Consider the following 20,703-nt stretch of genomic DNA (forward strand, 5'->3'; position numbering starts at 1 on the left):
CCTGTGGAACACTCTCTTGCAAAGCACAAAGCCCAGAAATACCAGCCCTGCTCTCTGCCTCCCCTCTGGGCTGTAACGCCGCAGACTCTCCAGTGCCCCTGAGGAAGTGCTCACATCCCACGCACTGGTATCGCACACGCACAGCATGTCTGTGAGAGAACACAGCCCAAGAAACTTGTTTATTGAGAAAGAACATGACCTTTTTTAATTATCTCAGCATTCCTCTCTATGCTAAAATCCAAAATAAATTTGTCCTTTATATAAGATAATTATAATTATCTAAGCAGGCTTACTTAAATTTCATGGTGTTAGCGTGCCACTGCCAGAAACAGATTGTTCCATCAGCACCAGTAGAAGTGAGGTATCGCGTTGTTCCTTTCCTTGCTGGAGAGAACTAAAAATAAAATTTGTAACAGTTAAAACAGCTAATTTCTTTCTCCCCTTGCATGCTGGAAACTTGTAAATGGAGTTCAACATGAACCTTTTCACAACGTATTAGCTTTCTCCCCAGGAGCACAGAAAGCAGCATCAGGGATAAGCACAGACTTTGAATTCCATAAAAATAAAGCTGAGGAATAGAAAATACCTGCATTTTGTAGCAAGTCTTTCTTTCTACCACATAGAAGTTAGTGAACTGGAGAAACGAAAGAAGCCTGGACCCTTTTAATGGGGCAAAGACAAACATGGTAGCAAAGACAAAAACTACTCCTCTGGCTACCTGGTAATCTGAGAAAGGAATAGAGGACTGTTTCCTCAAAAAGCTGTGACTGATTCTTTTCTGAATTACCGGAGTTTTACAAAAAGCCGGTGAAGAATGTATTTATACAGATGTGTGCAAACAAACAGCAGATAAACCACAAAAACAGGTGGTGAACTATGGTTCCAAAACAATCACCTTAAAGTAAGTAACTTGCAACATAGTTGAAATCAGATAAAATTGGAAGTGCAGGCAAGAAGGGGAGAAATGAGACTCCCAGGGAATACTGGCATGATAGAGAAGTCCGTGATGAATCAAAGGCAGAAAGGCTCCAGAGGAGAGGGATTCGGAGCCAAACATCCCCACTTGTTCTTCCCTCTACGTGCAAAACCTGCCAAAACGCAGGGATTCTCTTTTTTATCCTGGAATTTTGTTTTGTTAGAGGTTTCTGCCTGGCTGTTGTGGATTTTTTAAAGCAAATAAACTGCACATTACTAGCCATTATTGACTGTGCCGTGGCCCGAGAACGGAGTGCTGGCACTTCATTGTTTTCCTAACCTGCTTTTGCTTACCAGGCACTTGTCACCAACTGAAACCACAGGGACACAAGCGCAGACTCCCTGCAAAACCTGGTGTGAGCTGTTCTGTGGCTGCTGCAGCCTCTGTGTATGCTAAACATCCAGAACAGCTCTTTATGGTACGGGCTAAGATGATGAAAAATTAAGACCTGTGGCATAAGGATTTTTAGTCGTCAGTATTCCTTTAAAAAATATGCATTCTCTATGAACAAACGACTGCTGACTCAGTTGCTGTGCAAAGACAACCACCAAAGATACCCGCCACGTCTCCTTGGCTCAGGTAGCTGATTCTGTGCTCTCGGTGAGCATTCTTTGCTAGATCTGAGGAAGAAGCAATGAGACCACAAAACCAAAGACAATTGGAAGAAGCAGGATCATCCACTGCACAGGAGTGAGTTTGGAAGGAAACAACACCCTCAAGCTGAGGCAAAACTACACTGCCAAACAGAGATGAAAAGGAAAGTTTTATCCCTAATTGTTAATCCACATTTCTTAAAACCATTTTATTCCAAGGGTTTAGGAAAAAAAGTCATTCCTTACCTGTATGGAAGTAATGGAAGCTGAATGGCCCTGCAGCACTGCGACTGGGGCACAGGTTCGAAGACACCACACTCGGACTACTTTATCACAACTGCCGGCAGCAAGCAGAGTGTTCTCATAGTTAACAGCCATGTCAGAGATCTCAGCAGAGTGTCCTCGCAATGTGGAGAGCAGGCGCCCATCATCTGTAGCCCAGATTTTGACCAAACAATCATCTGACCCCTAGTGCCACACAAAAATGTCCAAAGATTATATAAAATAACACGTGCCATGTGTAGATAACACACAGGTACAACTCCTCTCAGCGGAGGTCAATCATAATCAGGGTCAATATAATAAGATAAAACGTTGCATTACACGTTACACACTCCCAAAAGACATCTTTATCTCTTTGAGCCGGACCAAGCCAGTAGTAAAATAAAAGAGATCATAAGACTTCAGCTCTAAGGAAGAGCACTGAGGGATCTCAGAGCCTCTGCCGGGAGCTGCAAAGCAGCCACACCAGGAGGCTTGACTTCTGTGAGCTGAATAAAGTTGGGTCACTCCAAGAGAGAGAAACTGTGCACCAACGTGTACAACTGAAATATGATGTCAGTGCGATTTCTGTTCAGGACAGGACACAATTCAAAAGCATATCCAGCACAGAGCACCGTGAAACACTTTTACCTGTAGCAGCAGCTACGTAATTTCATACTCAAACCCAGCATAGCCAAGAACTTTTAGACAGTTCAGAGCCTTCCATTATTCAGACGCTACAGAGAACGCTAATGCTGGTGGCTACGATTGCTCTATATGTTCAGAAACATCACATTTTACTAACTTCAGCTAAATTCGAACACTAAATCACTTTCAGTTCTTTATATAATAGCATATAAGAGAGATTTCTTTACGGCGTAAACAAAACTAGAAAGGCTCTCACTATGACCCAGAGTAATTATTATAACAACATCTCTATTTGACCAATTTATTATGAGTGGAGAAGCCAGCAAGAACACAAAGACAACAATCAGCCTGAAAGGTAATCTATTTCTGAACATCTATTGATAAGAGACAAGGAGAAAGACAAGACAGGGAATAACATTAACAGTTAATAGATGATTATTGACTTGAAAAACATGCTGATTTTTTAATATGCACAACGAAAAGCAAGGGCAGTATCACAGAAATTATGTTAATACATGCTGGAGAAGAACTTAAAACAATATTCCTACAATCCCTGACATTCTACAGATTCTGAAGAGAAAATTTAGTAGAGAAACAAACTGCAGATGAAGTACTGAGGGTTTCTATTCACCATCAGGTGTTACTGGAATATAAGATAAGGATTGCCCGCATTCCCTGGGTTACCAAAAGGCAAAAAGGAGCTTTAAAAAAAAAGGGTTACAACTTAACCCAGCAAGCAGGATGCAAAGTAATCCCAAATCCCAGAATATTGCAGGTGCCATTCAGTAAGAAAGATGATAAATACAGACAAATGAGCACAGTTTCCAGTGAGAGCTGCAAGCTCCGGGACACAACAAACCTGCTGTAAGGTTCTACACGGGGAAGCAAAGAGCTGGCGAAGCTTCAGTCTGCCAGAGCTGTGAGTAAATTTAAAATATGCACTCAAGTGAAAATTAGCATCAAAAGACATGGGTTTTCCAACCATTTCAAGATTTTATTTCTCTTCCTTTTCAGGAAGCTGTACCTGCATCTCAGTAACTACGAGGCTGCTGAGGGACCCAAGAAAGAAAGAAATCAAAGCAAGCACAGCAATCTTCCAAGAAAAGGACAATTTGTAAACTTACTGTAAAGATCCTTCTCCCACTGCGATCAAAGGCAATACAGTAAACAGATGAGAGATGGCCCAGAATCCTCTTATGCATTTTCATGTGTTGGTAGGTGGATGTTGGGAACAAGTGGCTGAAGCGTCCGCATCCAGTTAACTGCCTGGCAGAAATTATATGTACTGGGAGAGAAAAATAAAACAAAAGGAAAATAAAAGATATGAATCTTGTCCAGAACTCAAAGTAAATAAATATTAAGTTAAAATTAAATTTGCCCCATCCCTGTAGGTGCTGAAGGCCGGGTTGGATGGCACTTTGAGCAACATGATCCATTGGGAGGTGTCCCTGCCCATGGCAGGGGCTCGGAACTGGATGGCCTTTGAGGTCTCTTCTGACCAAACCATTCCATGATGTTTGGTAACAATTTTACTGTTATAATCCACAAATCTAAACTCATTCCCCTTTATCAGGACATTCTGTACAGTTCTGTAAAAAAAAAAAAGCCTACACCTGAGGAAGCCTTTCAATGCCCACCACAGCACACACTGCACTTGGCTGCGTAACCAAACAGTAAAGCGAAATAAAGAGTTCCCATCCTAACTAGAAGTTATTCCAAGTGTGCAAGTCATGAACAGACAACAGATACATTTATTCTATGCAGATCCGGAAATCCTGATATTAGTAACATGTAATTACCTAGTAACAACAGATTTATTTTTGGAGTATAACAGTAGTTTATGTCAAGTGCTTTTTCTGTAATAAAAATCTCTCTTTGGAATGGGTTCCAGACCCAGTGTGAGGGTCCACAGTCTTCCACATTCTCCATAAAACCTCTTTTATTATAAACAGTAGCAGCAATTCAATTTCATTTCTGTGATAAAGTAATTGAAGAACAAGAAATACGTGGCACATATCCACACTGGGAAACAGCCTCAGCGAAAGAAGAGCAGGAACAAGAGAAAACTGCCACAACAATAAATTATTTCATGTTGCTAAACCTAAGAACCCTTATAGGAACAACCTGAAATCCGAATGCACAAAACATCACATGGAAAGTACTGTTTGTGGTTTCACTGACGATAACCATGACCCTTTCCACCAGACAAGAACAGGAGGGAACAGGCACGTACGTGTCTTTGCAGGAACCCACCACTGACTGAAGATCAGGGCGGTTGAATACAGAAAGATTCTCATTTTAACCTTTGATTTAACGCATAATTTAAGAAGATTTGGGGTATTTAATTTGACCTATCCTAATATACACCACTTGAACTTTCGATTTTAAAGTTTTGAGAGTCTTCTCAATGGCACCTAACGATCCAACACTTCTATATCGGTGGGGTTTGCCGAGCCCTTGTGATGGTGGCTCCCTCACCTTGTCTCCTGCACGCTGAAGGCTTCACGGGAGCAGCATGAAGCTCTTTAGCACTTTTTAAACCTCTAGTTTAAAAGTATAATGAACAACTTGTAGCCTTTTTTTTAATTCTATCATCATGATTGCCCATCTACACAAAAAAAGGTTAGAGAATATGCTAATAAACGTACAAAGTCAAGAAGCTTCATTTTGAACGGTTTCTAGCCTGTAACACACTGCTGTACATGTGTAAGGTTGAAGTGTTTATACAGAAGCAGAGAGATAAATGGGCAAGGAAAATAAATTGTTTCGAGATTTACAGAAAGTACTTTTGTCTCTCAGTTTTATGCTCTGAAATTTGGACTGGTTTTAACCATTCAATGCAACTGAAAAGTGCATAGAAGATGTAGACTCTTGCACAGGCTCCCCGTGCAACCCCACCTCGTCAGCATCTGTTTTGCGTGTAAGAACACATATTCAGCACTGCTAAAAAAGCAAAACACATTAAATTAATTTGCTATCTACCTACTATTCAATCAATACCTGATATTATACAGGAACTGCTAAATGAAACTGTCTCCCCCAGCAAAGCAAAAATGACACCTTTAACTCCTTCCCACACCTAACAAGAGGGCACAGAGATCCCCTAGTGATAAATGCTGTGCAAAGGCACTGATGTGTTTGCCTACACATTATTTTCTTTACTGATTAAGTATGCCACCTTAAAGCCAAGTTCTTCAAAATGTAGCACTTGTGTTTCCCCCAGACTGTGGACACCGCTCTGCCAACACAAAGACACAGACAACAGGGTAATTCCCCTGTGCCTGTCAATGCTTAAATCATTTACATCCATAATTAACAGTGTATCTGCCCTTAAACAACTTCAACTGGCTTTGAACAGTTTTTTAACCACACAAAGAACTGTGGGAATCAGAAAGGCACACTTGCATTTCAGAATATTCCTAATCCTCACAGCTCTTTCTGTGGATCACAGTGTTCCCGTGCAATCCTCCTGAATGTTTACCACTGCTCTTCGTTGTAAATCACAGGAAGGAAACACTAAAAGGTGTCACGAACAGTCAGGCACCGAACTCAGCTTTTCGTTTAGCACTTGGCACCTAACTTTTCCAGCTGATTCCCAGATCCGTTCAGCTTCCTACGATGCATAAGTTATTTCACTTCTTTCTGTTCCTACTTCTCTATTTGCACAGTGGGGACAAGACCCCCTCAACCTCTCATGGATAATTAAAACATAAAAAGCACTGCTTATGAAATGCTTTCATCACAAGTTCCAGAGAAATAAGAGAGATGACACAAAAAAGACTGAGACTGATCCTACAGCACAGGAACCACGAGTGGGAGAGACACAGAGATGGGTATAGGACATGTTGTAACCTGTCGCAGTGAGCCACGGCTCACCTCGGTCGCTTCACTCAGCGCGAGTGGGCGTGGGTTCAAACAGAGACGTTTCCTTACCCTCAGTCGGAAAATGCCGCTGTGCAAGAATGAACAGCAAGTTCACACCCAGACACCGTGCCAGCCCCCAGAGCTTTGGCTGTGAAGGGTTTTTTAGCTCCCAACAACATCCCTGCGCTTCAGCACCCACCCTGCTCACCAGACCTCACTCCCGTTTCCAAAAGATCCAGTTGGTGCTCAAAGGAACCCATTTCTGGTTGGTAGAAGATGTGAAAGCAAAACAGGCAACAACCTTTCAGAAAATGATCTGGGGAACTGCTTTGGATGCTGGCAGCATCGTACGCAGCCGGGTATCGGCTCAGAAGGGAGCTGTGGTGAAAGTGATCAGAATTGATTTTCTTAATTTATTAAAGAAAGAGTTACAGGCACAGTCTCAGGGTTTTGTGTTGGGAGTTCACACAGTACAGTTGTGCCAGGAGTACCTTCTTCATCAAAGCAACAGCATCTTTGAACAAAAAGTAGCAAATGTTCAATGTCTCTGGTCCTCACTATAAAAATACTCAGGGTAAACCAGAAACACGTGCCACACATGCAAAGCTATGTCTGAGATTTTAGTCTTCCCTCACTTTATAAACTATCATTGCCTTCAAAAGAACTGCAAAGTTAAAACCCCTCATGAAACAAACCAAACACCCCCAATTCCAGTTCTCCTATTTTTTGGTTGAAGACTAACACACAGTATCGAACTGGGGAATTACCCACGTGGCAAAAAGCCCCATGAAGTTTGCTTTCTTCAGCACAATGAAGTTATTGTCCTCACAAAGACTGAAAGCAAAAAAAAACACCAAAAAACAATTCCCACACAGAGAATTAGCAACATAGGAGCCCTAAACCTCGTAGCAGCCTAGCTGATTAGCAGCTGCGCTTCAGGCCACGCTGGGCGCTACGGCTGCCAAGTCTGCCCCCTCACCATTCCCTGCCAGAGAGAACTTTCAAAACTGCACTGATGTTATTTCACATAAAGAGTGAGCATGTCTAGTCTTCCTGTTAAGAAAAATAAGTTAGCTTTGTCCACAAACAGAAGGACCATCTTCTCAGACAAAGTTCCTCACCTTTAGCTGCGGAAATGACCGCTGCCTCGGGGCAGAGCCACTGATGCTGCCATGAGAGCTGGGCTTTCGCTCCCTCAGCCTCTGCCCGGAGCATCCCGCCTCAGCACCAGCACAGCTGGCTCCTGCCCTACAGACGCACACCAGTGCATCCTCCAACTACCAACCAAGAGTAACGTGGGGTTAAATGCAGGCATTTTCTGTTTCTTGGCCCTTGAAGACCACACTGTCAGGAAAAGTCCAGTCCTTAGTGAAGTATGAGCAGCTACATGGGGCAGAGGGGAGACATGCACACTGTGCAACAGCAATTCCACTAGAGATAACAGCAGAAACATAAGAACCCTTGCAAGACAGCTCACCTAAGAAGGACAAAACCAAAACCCTGCAACAATAACCCATCAGTGAAAACAAAAGCTTAAAAAAACCAATCATCAGGCATCACAATTTCAAAGCTGAGTCACAAATTCAGAAGGAATTAAAACATTTCAGCATGGCCAATGTCACGTAGCCGCAGCAGTTTTCAATCTGCTGAAGTTCTTCCTATAAACCTTTGCCTCACTCTATGCTTTGCAAGCAAAAATAAAAAAGAGAATATTGATATAAAAGTTTCTTTTAAAATTAGTTTCTCTAGTATGAAGGGTTATGACCTCACATCGTGCTGTTTTACCCCCTGAAATAAGCACAACTCCATAACAAGGACATCCCATTTTACACAGCCAGGACCTGTGGTGAGGAGCCGTGACCTCATGGTAGAGCCTGATCAGGCATGAAGAGTGGGTGCCACTCGCTGTGTGCAGAAGAAACACAAGCCTGGATTTCAGAAGAACACTGGGAAATACAGACGGATGGCTCACACATGCAAAATATCTTCTTGGAAAGAAGACAGTAAGAACTAGTGAAAGCACCAAAAGAACAAAGCCTTCCAGCTACCACAGCTCTGATCTTATGGAATTCATGTACAGCAGAGAAACATCAATTTCTGACCTCACAAGAGCACTGTTACTGGGCAGGTCCGAGGCAGCTAGATCACCCTGACTGGACATTTCCATCCAGTTGAAGTGCTCATTCACGGAGATGAAGCTACGAGATTCCTAGTTCCACATTTTGGTTTATTCTCACTAACGACAGCTGCCCACATGAAGATTTTCATACTCGGGTTAGACCAGCTCCAGTGATCAACTGAAGAAGGAAAACAACCTTCTTCCTCCTCTGCTTTTTGGTGCCTGCAAAGAAAACCAGTCCTGACAAGACCAAAGTAGCATTCAAGAGCAGGTTTACCACACGTAACTCCTGTTGCTGAGGAATTCTATGACCAATCTTTCACCTTTATGACTGAAAGAGCACAAAAGGACTCCTAGACGCACCCCTACTGCCAAACCTGCAAAGAAACACTGTAAAAGGCCATCCTCGCTGGATCTATCCTGCTATCCTTTCTGCAGCAGAAAGCTAGAGCAGCATTTCCCCTTCCTCTCCTCCCCCAGCAGGTCACCACAGACCTCCGTGACTCAACACACAAACATTAGGACCCCGAGAACCACTTCCACAGGTCAGCACTTTCCTGGAGACTCCCTCAGACAGAAGATTCCCAGCTCTGGACAAACACGCTGAGAAAAGGCAACGCTGATTTCTTGCTCCAGTTCCTGAGAAGGACCTTTTGTTTTGGAAAACAGACCACAGGGTTCCAGCCCTATTAACTATGGGGAACCCCTAAACCAAACTCCTGGCTCCTGCATAGCTTAAATAGAGTCAACTTCTTGGATGGCCGGGCCCAGAGAGTGGTGGTAAATGGAGTTAACTCCAGCTGGAGGCCAGTTTCAAGTGGAGTTCCTCAGGGCTCAGTACTGGGTCCAGCCCTGTTCAATGTCTTTATCAATGACCTGGGTGAAGGCATTGAGTGCACCCTCGGCAAGTTGGCAGATGGGTGAAAGTGTGGATCTGCTGGAGGGTAGGGAGGCTCTGCAGAGGGATCTGAACAGGCTGGACTGCTGAGCTGAGACCAATGGCATGAGGTTCAACAAGGCCAAATGCTGGGTCCGGCACTTGGCGCACAACAACCCTATGCAGTGCTACAGACTGGGGGAAGTCTGGCTAGAAAGCTGCTTAGAGAAGAACCTGGGGGTGTTGGTTGACAGCCGAATGAACATGAGCCAGCAGTGTGCCCAGGTGGCCAAGAAGGCCAATGGCATCTTGGCTTGTATCAGAAACGGCGTGACCAGCAGGTCCAGGGACTTGTTCTGCCCCTGTACTCAGCACTGGTGAGACCGCACCTCGAATACTGTGTTCAGTTCTGGGCCCCTCACCACAAGAAGGATGTTGAGGCTCTGGAGCGTGTCCAGAGAAGAGCAACGAAGCTGGTGAAGCAGCTGAGGGCCCTGGGGTTGTTTAGCCCGGAGAAGAGGAGGCTGAGGGGAGACCTTATTGCTCTCTACAACTACCTGAAAGGAGGTGGTGGAGAGGAGAGAGCTGGGCTCTTCTCCCAAGTGACAGGGGACAGGACAAGGGGGAATGGCCTGAAGCTCTGTCGTGGGAGGGTCAGGCTGGACACCAGGAAAAAATTTTTCATGGAAAGGTCATTGGGCACTGGAACAGCTGCCCAGGGAGGGGGTGAAGTCACCTTCCCTGGAGGTGTTTAAGGGACGGGTGGATGAGGTGCTGAGGGACATAGTTTAGGGAGTGTTAGGAATAGTTGGACTCGATGATCCAGTGGGTCCCTTCCAACCTAGTCATTCTATGATTCTATGATGGCATGACAAACACTGACGCAGAGCGTGCCAGTACAGTTCATTAATAACACCACATATTCCAGAAACACATGGTCTGATTTTTCTCTTGTGAAAGAATTGATCCAGGATCCCTTACAGAAATACAACTATAGAAGCCAAGTGCATGCAGTAAATCTACAATCCAGCCAATCAGCAATCCATGAGCCCAACTGCAAACAATAAAGCAACTGCAGAACCAGCCTAAAAGAGTAAATACACAGATATGCACAGAAGTAACCATACTAATACATGGAAATGGTTTTCTTTTTTAACGTCCACAGCATGACTCATAAATTATGAGCAGGACAAGTACTAATGCAATAATACCCCATGTACCAGTTCCAGGCAAATATCCATTTCGTTTCCATACAGCAGCCCCACAATTAACTTTGCTGCTCTGTCACTCTGCTGCCACAACACCACAGACCTTATGCAAAGCAGCGCTATCGATTTCAACCACAAACAGTCCCGGCTTTGTCACCCTCGTGCCTGATAAAGATTCATTTTTAGTAATAGAGAAAGCACAGAAGGACAAACAGGAACAAACATGGGAGAAACAGATGTGAGCGCATCTCCTAACAAGCCAGGAAAAGCCTATACATTTGCACAAACACAGGGTAACTACAGATAAAACACCCAAAACAGGAAAACAAAACATGACCAACAGGACTTTTATTTATGGCTGCAAGACTCAAATTTGTTTGCTATAAAAATGGTTAACGAAAGTTCAGCCCATACTAGGAAAATACTTTTTAGTTTAAAGAAAACAGAGCGGCTCTTCGATGATGTTTAAGCCGAATGCCTGCACGTATCTGAGTCTTATACAGCTTTTTATCTGACTGTGTGGACAACTGAAACCAAAGTAACACATATGCTGGTTTGCTGATTATTTCCTTTCTGGAGAGGGATGTTGCAAGTAGTCTGCTTTCTGTCATAATTGAACTAAACTGAATTCTTGAGTCAAAAAAGTCCTCTGGGAGCCAGGCGCTTTGTTCTGGCTAAGATTCCTGGATGAAGAGATTGTCTATATGCTCCTGCAATCCTGCCTATTCCATCTTAGAAGCACATGTACATATTACATAGGTCTATCACAAAAAAGCACTCAAGCACATTGCCCTCTGAACAGGAAGCTGACGTGCAAAGCTTTTCAACGTGGCCATTAATGTTTTAACATGCATACACACACTATGGAAGATCCAAGCCTGAATAATATAAAAAAAAAATTGTTCTACCATCAGTGAGAAAGCCTTCTTAGACAATTCACGGTGAAATGTCAAAAAAAGCACCATTGATGCAAGCCCATGGTAGTGTTTCAGTCAGTAAGAGTAACTTTCAGTTGGAACAGTAATAAAGACACAGAGAAGAAAAAAACACCCTGTGCATGTTTCAAAACTCACCCACATTTGGTGGTTTCCCATAATTTACAGGTAGTTCGGGAGGCCGGCCTCTGTGAAGAGCTGCGAACGCAGATCCTTTCCATAGTGTATGTCTGAAGTCTGTAACAGGAAGATGAACAGCAGATTAGTGAAACAATCGGCCAAACTGGAGCAAATGGACCTATTCTTCTTGGAATCAAGAGCATTAAGCATCACTCCCTGCATCCCAAAACTAGATTTGTCTTTTAAAATAGTCTGTCAGAGATCAAACACTTGAAGAAAATGCTACTCTGATTCCTAGTTCCCAAGCAATATAACTGTCAATGGTTTCAGCTTATTTCTGCTTTATTTTGGTGAGTAGGGTGTCTAAACTGATGGAAACAGAGAATCAAAAAAAGCGGTTGTGCTCTGTATGACGGCAGGACTGAACTTTGCTATGTTTTCAATCCTTTTGCAATCTCAACAGATACAGGACCTCTTCTTACGAGCTGTAGATGGTTGAGAATTGACAAACACACACGTTTGCTCCCTGAAAGTGGGATTTTTTTTTTTCCCCAATAAATCTCTTTTCCTGCAATTGGTGGCAATATGCCCTCCTTTCCGATTCTCCTCTGCACACGATGCTCAAAAACACATTGTCTTCAAAACGAAGACTCTTTCCTTTAAAGGCTCTCCAGGTCTCTGCTGCCAACTGCCCTCACAGAGCCCTCGCACTAGAATAATAGTGATTTTTCTGAGACTATTCCAAGCGCCTCAGAAATTAGATCTGGACTTCTTCCATTTCTGGCCATCTGGAAGTAGAGAAATGAGCTTCCACAGTGAATAAGTACTGAAACAGAAGGATAGTGCCACAGACCGGTGGATCTGCGTATCACCGTTTAGATCTCTGAACTGCACAAGTTTACGTGGCTCAGAGAGACTCCTGAGAGCACATTCTCTTTGCGATAAATTAATCACACGGCTTACGAAGCACTGCATCTTTCAGGGATTCATCTACCCTCTGTCCCCTAATCCACATAAGTAACTTGTTTCCCTGCACAAAAATGTTTAATTTTTCTTTACATTTTGCTGTTGTTTTCTTCTAAGATGCAAACTGAAGGTGAAATGCAGGAACGTTTCTCTTCAGGCTTCCCTGCAAATCCGAAATTCTCCACCCAATTATAGCAAAGCGCAGGCAAAACAAGACTAAGTCCCAAAACTTTGCGTAAGTAAACACATTTGCAAACAGCACATCCCTCCAGGTGACATCCAGTGCATCAGCAGAATGTCCTTGTTGGCACCCAAGCGTGACTTCACAGGATGCAGTAAATTAAGCGCTCAACTGCCACTGAAACAGGAAGGTCCTGCTCTCCCATCCCTCCTCCTCTCCCAGAACGCTGCTCCTGCTGCCTGTGTCACCTCCAGCACTCTGATTCTTCCACGAATTAATTCACTGCTCTACAACAGCAATAACAACTTTTGCAACATCTTAGCACTCTGAATCATCACGGGACCAAATAAGTTCTGGTTCCTACAGGCAAGAAGCAGCAGGGGCACGGAGTGAGGAGGGAAGGGAGGAATCACTCTTTTCAATAGCAGATGGTTCTTGAAGCAGTTTAGTTACAATACAAAAACTGTTCTCTCAGGATCACTAGCTCAAGCAGAGCAAGAGTTTTCCGAAAGGAACAGGACTGGTGTGCTGCTCAAGAAAGGAATGGGGGCTCTCAAACCAAGGTACAGCAGGAATTATCACTGAAGAATCAGCCTTGTTTCCTTCCACCCTCTAAATGCTGCTCTAAATGCCACCCTGGCTTTCAAGCCAACACATCTGGGAATCAAATAACAGGAAAAAAAGGAACAAAACAGCCTGAAAAATAGCCCAGTAAAGCAAAGAGACTGCTGGGTTATTTTAGACACAGGCAGTGTAAATGAAAAAGTGGCTGTGTTTCAGATGGATCAAGTCTAATCCAGATCACCACATCGTCTACACAAACGCTGATCTAACACGCCGAGAAGGGAAGGCAGGGAAAGCAAGGAACAAGATCAGGGAATTGTAGGCAAGAGCTGCTCGGGACAGCATTGTCAACCGAGGAAAACATGTAATAGGGCCAGCAATAAGGGAATTTCAGCGAGAAGGCAAAAGAAAGCTGACAAGCAAAGGAGACTAACGAGGGCTCGTGCAAACACACCACAGGTTCCACAATAGGAAGGATCCACCTAGTGGGAGGTGTCCCTGCCTGTGGCAGGGGGTTGGAACTGGATGATCTTTAAGGTCCTTTCCAACCCAAACCATTCCATGATTCTATGAATGGAAGCAGAAGGGGGGGTGACTATTAAAATAAAATCCAATCACACGTAAATCGAGAATCTTACCTTTCGCTGCCCTTAGTAGAGACTGGCGCCCGACACCCAGCAGCGTCTGCACACCTAGGACACTCTGTGGGATCTCCTTGTCTAAAAGGGGTCCCAGCCTCTCACAGATTCTAAGAAGATAATCCGGAGGGATGTGTGCATTGACAGCCACCTAAACATACAAATAATACAAACATTTGAAAATTGGTTTATTCTGTCAAATAAAATTACCGCAATCAAGTCTAAAACCCTTGAAAACCCTTCAAAATCAACCACCAAAGATGCCTTTTCAAGTGGCAAAAGCCAGACCAGAAATTCCAGGTGGCAGGAGCTTCAGTTGTGATTTAGGATATCCCCTAATAACAAACAAAAAGCCCTGAAACTCCACATTCCCAGTGTGGTACCTGGATCAAAGTATTGCCTGGGCAATTTTTTTAAGCCTTTTTTATCCTTCAGCCCACCCTTTTCACAAATGGAATTCTGCGTTTAGCTGAAACACCCCTGCCAGACTCTCACATTGCTGTAAGAAGCACATGTGCTGAAGCCCCCAAAACCCTAAACATTATCCTAAGAGCAATACCCAGTCTGTGGTTTTTAACTACGGTCAACAGGTATCTTCTAGAACCACAAGTGTAGGCTCTGGATTTGTCACCTTGGGAAAACATTCCTTTTCCCATCAGACAGAGACTGTTTTCTGTGGAGAGAGACAATAGTTTTTCTGACAGTGTGTTCAAACAGTAAATAAACTGTGCCTCATTACCCAGAGTGTCCTGCACTTGCCTGATTTCTACTGTATTTACCAGCTGGCAGCGGAAACCGAACATCAGAGCTTATTCAGCTCCTTCAACACAGGACATACAGCCACATCCACCTCCTTTTTAAAGATTAACATTAACACACCTCTCGACTCTTAACGGACCTGTGATTGGAAACTGAAACATAGTTGTAGTTAAAATATTCACAACTTGTGTATCTGTTGCAGTATTATGAAGAGATTGTCATAAACCAGCTTTTTGTTTTACCAAGCCATGAACTGATGCCAAATACTAGAGCTGACCTGAAAGGGCCAGAACAGTGCTCACTGTAAAGAAATAACAGCAGACATGTGCCTGCGCACATCCCTCTCTCCTACATGGCTGCTTTAAATGTGTCCAGACCCGTGCTAGCACTGGTGACAGGGCTGTGAGCGCTCACCACCCATGCAGCTCCCTCCCATCAGGGCAGGACAAGTTTTTGTGCAGCCGCAGTGAGCCAGAACGATTCCTCAGTCTGGCTAAAACCATGACCCAGCTCCTCTCCGCATCAGCTCCGGTGCCCATCTACTGCGGTGAGAGCCGACTCCGCTCCCCTGATCAGGAACGCTAGTTTTCTGCCAGGGTTGGCAAAGCTGACTGCGCTTCACAGAAGCAACAAGACCACTGCTTTCAACAGCAGAGCATCATCAGATAGACCCTGCCATCCTGCCCACCCAGACCCCAGGGAGACGCCCAGCTCCTGCCTCAGCACTCGGGAGAGAGCTGCACACATTGGGAAGGAGAAAAAGGTAAATACTTCGCTCAGAACTGCTGCCAACACATTGTTCGCTGAACTGTGTCATCAAAGAGATTATTACTACATGTCATTGGGAAATGGCTTGTTCCAATTGGGCAACAGCAGTGGTGCTACAGGTTCAACGCAGTGAGTCATGAGCGTGTGGTGGAACCACCTGCATCACAACCAGGATCAACACCATCCCACAAGGAAGATTCTAACCAAAAAACACCCCAAAGGCTTTTCTAAGTACAAATAAAATTCTCAATTAACTAAACCAAACCAAAACTGTTCCAATCTGAAGGAGAACTCTTACAGAAGGAGACCAGATCCCAAACACACCCTTCCAGTCACTGCGCAGAAAAGATAAGTCCCTAGCCTTCCAACAGAAACAGAAGAATTGTTCTCTGCAGGAAAGATAAACCTGATGATGACATTGATGTGGTCCTATCCTGTGACTTTTCATACTATAAGCATCATGGAATGACACCACAAGACCTCTCCTGCACTGACTGGTTTCTCCAGTCAAACTTTTTTCCCCCGGAAAGCATAGAGTTCCAAAATAAAACTGGTACCTTCCCAGCTGCACAGCCAGTAGAGCTCAGTATATGAGCAGGAATTGTCTTTCATTGCAAATCACAGGCTATAACAGAAGTCAAAACGGGATAAAAGGATTATTTGAACTATTTGCCTATCATTCTTACTCATTTCTAAAACATTAGAGATGTGTTAATGCTACAAAGTATTTTATTACCCTGACATTAGCCTCCCTTCAGTATGTATGGGATCTGAAACAACGGTAATTTGAAAAACAGGATCAGCAATTTAACAAAATCTGAGTACGAAATTCTTTTTTACATCTCTGATAACTATTAACATGCTTCTCAGTCAACAACTGCCAATTCTCCGCAACTTATCAAGCTTAAGATTAAAAAGAAAAAGAGTAACCAATCCAGAAGCTGTGGAATTTTACTTCTAGGGCAGGAAAACTCTCAGCCCACACCACTCTCTCTGGAAAAACAAAACTTCGCAGGAAGTCCAGACTGTTCTCCTACTGTAATCATGGAATCACTTAGCTGGAAAAGGCCTTTGAGATTGAGTCCAACTGTATCTGTCCACTACTAAACCACTCCTGAGCACCTCACCTGCCTGTCCTTTAAACCCCTCCAGGGCTGGGGACTCCATCACCGCCCTGGGCAGCCTCTGCCAGTGCCCAAGAACCCTTTTGGTGACGAAGTTTCTCCTGATGTCTAATCTGAATCCCACCTGGTGGGACTTGAGGCCATGAAATGCAGCAAAACACTTCCCTTTTCACTTAGGAGCACACTGGTTTTGAAGCATCACTGCTATTCTATGTCTAGAGAGAGGTGTTGAATTACGCCTGGCAACAAATGTGCTGCAGAGACAGAGAGCAAGTTATTCACAAGCAGTCCTGATGAAATCAGTGCACCAAGTCAGAAATGGAAAGGGACTTTTGTTTCTTAATGACCTGCAGATTAAGCCACAGTTTGATAAAGAACAGCAAAGAGAGGGAACACCAACACATGTGCGGAGCAGCCAGCACTCAGATGAAAGGCGGATGCACCAGGCACAGGGAGCGTGCGGCAGTTATCCGCACACGCCTGGCGGTGATTTGCCTGGGTGCTCAGACGTTAAGCAGCTCAGGATATCAGAAATCCACATGATAGCTGCCCAGACCTGAAAAGTTGGCAAATTCATCCTGAAGCCAGAGTTAAATCAGCACAAGTGAGCTGCATCTCAATTTTAGCGCGGAGTTTTATTACACTTTAAGCTTCTATACATTTAACATGGGGCATCTTGCGCAGGTGAGGCACATACCAAAGTGACCGCTCACTCTGTTAACACACTCTGCTCACCAAATTTGCTCCCTGCACTCAGAATGCTGTAGCAAACTTCTTCCTTTGCACATTTTCACATTTCTACAAGCCAGAACAGCCCAAATAAGTGGTCCTTAAACCAAATATCATCACTGCTGTTATTACCAAATACCCACACGGGCAGGCAGCAATAGCAGCAAATCCTCCTGGAGATCTTTTCCATAACAGCTTCCAGCTAAAATGCTTAAACCACAGCCCAGAGCAAACCAAGCAACTCTATTCTTAGGTTCCCAAAAGAATTTGAAACAAAAACCTTTCCTTTCACCTCTGCCTGAGATAGCTGGAAATGGATTTTAAGTCTCTTTTCAAAAGGTAAAGCTGCAAACATACAGCTGAGCAAAACGAAGTCTCCCAAATCAGATTTTCATTCAAAGAAGGAAGGAAAAAGGCAAAGCTTAGCATCAGTTATAGCCACACCTCTTAGCGTATACTGGTCCAAACCCCATGTGGCAAACGTAAACAATAGCAAGGCTACTATCACCTCCTCAGGTAGATTGGAAAATATTTTTAGAATATTAAAAAAATCATGTTAGAAAATTAGAAAAAAATATAGACGAGGAACAGAGGCTAAAAACAGGCTTTTAAAACAAGCTTTTAAAAGAGCATGTTAAAATCATGCAGAAGAACTGAAAATGCACTACATGACAGCAAGTTCTACTCCCTGGTATAAATTATAAAGAGAGAAATGTTTTGGTGCCTGAAGATGTGAAAGATCCTATAAAGGCTACAAAGTGAGAGCACCACGGAAGATTCTCTGTCACAGTAACCAGACAGGTTTTATGGATCTAAAATCTCTCAAGAAATGGGTAAAGTGAAGCCATTCTTATAAAAATCTCTACATAACACAGCCAGGATTGCTTGAACCAGTATGCAAATAAGCTGCTACGGTGATAAGCAGCTGCACGCAAAGAACTATTAGTGAAGTCATGGCAGGGCCAGGCAAAAGCCCTACCCCTAAACCTGCTTACGCTTCCAATGTTGGAAGCATTACCGCATAATCTCAAAGAGAAATCAAGCGAAGGGTCTGCACTGTGCAGCTAAGAAAATAGCCACGAAGCTGGTTGATCGCTGCAACAAGCAAACAAAATCCCCTGGTCTGACCGCTGACAACTTCTCCTCCAAGGAAGATTCCAATGAACAGGAAACAAAGATTCTTTGTGATTACTACTTATATAAGATGCCTGTCTTCCCAGAGATCGGAACCAGATCACTCTGAAACATCTCTTGGGACACCCATTGAACACCGCTTGAAAGCACGGGCTAAATTCGATGCAAGATTTGGCTAATAGAAGGAGCCCTTGGAAGGCTCCTTTGCAGCCAGGCTGCTGCGGGCAGGCTGGGCAGCGCGCATCGGCTGCGGCTCTCTAACCCCTAGGCAGCCACACAACACGGCTCTCGGGCTGAAATAACAATCGATCCAGAATCACTTGACAACTGTATCGAAAAGCAGCAGAGGAGACCAAGAGGACCAAGGCAGCTGAGCAAGCAGGAAATTACCCAAGACCTCAAATACAGAATCTCAGCAAAAGGAAGCTCAGATACTGGCCTTGCACAAGATGTCCACAGTATGCAAATACGCATGCATTTAAAAAGCCATTATCCACTCGGTTTCCCCAGAGAGAACGTGTTAGAACTACCATACCACCAGATGACATTTTCCTGAGGTGACAAGACCATAACATCCCTGCGCTGCTAATGCTGGGATTGGCGATATCTATAAATAACAGCACCTCGGCCTCATCGCTTGCTTTAAATCAATGCAGATGGGCAAGGCAGAAACTCAAAGCCAAATCCCATAAGCTGTTCCATACCAGCACAGCCGTTCAGGGAAGCAAATTCTCCCCTTGAATACCCTGCCCAACAATAGCTAGGTTTCTGTTTTTCCTGAAATCACACATATCTTCGGCACAAAGACCAAAATGAGCTGAGCTAGAAGACACAGCCCATCAAAAAGTTCTTGAAAGCCAGAGCAGAGCCAGGCAGTCTCATTAGGAATAAACACAGATAATTTCCAACAGCAGTCCAGCCTGCTGGAGACTGTTCTGATAATCTGAGTCAGTTCAGCTTGACTCGTTTGTACAGCAGCTGACTCCACACTGAATTGCTACGGTTAATTTAAATGAGGAGTGCTAATTGCAGGCAAGTTTGACATGCTTCAGGTCCTCACAAGGACAGTAAGGACCCTCCTCGATACAGACACGTTTTATGCTTTGAGACCACCAGCAGGCAACAATAAAGTAAAAACCACTTTGAAGTATACCTGGACAATTACCTAGACAGGCAGCCACATGTTGCACATAAAAAGTATTCCAAAATGGGAATAAGCAGAAAAGACAAACGGAACGCAAATGCACGCAAGCTAGAATTCACTGTGTGTTTCGCTGGCGAGGTACGATTCTTATTAGCATGTCTTAAATTACTCTTCTGCCTTACAGCACCTGACATTTAAAGACCAAATTCAAATCAAAAAGAAACATCAATGGAGAGTTTTCACATCTTGACTAAAAGCTCGAGCGCATTAGGAGCAAACATTCCCCAGGTAAAAGCCACTAGCAGGTGATTTAGTTGCTACATCTTTATGGTTTCCAAAAGCCCCAAGAGCAACCACAACATACTCGACGGCAAGGGTACCGGCGTCTTTTCTGAAAAACACCAGCGCTAACCTGAGCAGCCAAACCGGGAATGGAAAACAGAGCTAAAACCTCAGCAATTGGAACAAGAACTACTTTGTCAGATTTGCCAAAGCAGAACAGTAAGGAAACAAACAAAGGAACAAAACACAACAGACTTCTCTGGGTCTGTAAACTTTTACTGGGTTCCATCATCTCCGCCTGCCCAGCCTGGGCAGTTGCCACATGAGGCAGTGATTGTGACTGAATTTGGGGTTCTGTCTCTAAGTGTTCAAAACGGAGAAAAAACTCTATCTCCAGTCGCCAGCATCTGTAATTTATTTTTAGTCCATTATGTGACTGAGATAATTAAAATGAAGGTTAGACTTATTTGTGTTCTTCACAGTCCTGTCTCTGCTCTGAACATCACATTCAGACTTGTAGCTAGCACCGCAGTCACACAGCTCAGGTTAATATACAAACGTATGCAAGCCAAGGTCCAAACTCCAAGCACATCAGACGCAAGGCGCTGAGAGGAACAAAGCCTACCCTCAACAGGGAAAGCTGCAGCCTGAGCATGAACCAAGAAAAGCTTGGCTCATCCTACCTAGCATCAACCTGTCTTGTTGTAATGATTCATTTATAGTCCCGGTCCCTACTGTAAATCATGATAAAGTTGAATAATACTAAACAAAAAGGCAATCTAAAAAGAAGAAAAGCATCTTATACTGGATTTT

The 20,703-nt window shown here is 43.9% G+C and overlaps 1 protein-coding gene across 1 annotated transcript in view; it reads right to left on the reverse strand.

Annotated features, from left to right (window-relative positions):
* Nucleotides 1-20,703, reverse strand: part of BRWD3 (bromodomain and WD repeat domain containing 3) — a 59,034-nt gene that overhangs the window by 35,119 nt on the left and 3,212 nt on the right. The window contains exons 5-9 of the mRNA XM_054075270.1: nucleotides 13,951-14,101; nucleotides 11,620-11,718; nucleotides 3,603-3,763; nucleotides 1,816-2,037; nucleotides 294-394 (exon numbers count right to left, since the gene is read on the reverse strand). Of these exons, the coding sequence (XP_053931245.1) occupies nucleotides 294-394; nucleotides 1,816-2,037; nucleotides 3,603-3,763; nucleotides 11,620-11,718; nucleotides 13,951-14,101 (734 nt within the window). The remainder of the gene's footprint in view (nucleotides 1-293; nucleotides 395-1,815; nucleotides 2,038-3,602; nucleotides 3,764-11,619; nucleotides 11,719-13,950; nucleotides 14,102-20,703) is intronic.

The sequence above is a fragment of the Cuculus canorus genome, chromosome 10, assembly GCF_017976375.1.
Source record: "Cuculus canorus isolate bCucCan1 chromosome 10, bCucCan1.pri, whole genome shotgun sequence".
Classification (NCBI taxonomy): Eukaryota; Metazoa; Chordata; class Aves; order Cuculiformes; family Cuculidae; genus Cuculus; species Cuculus canorus.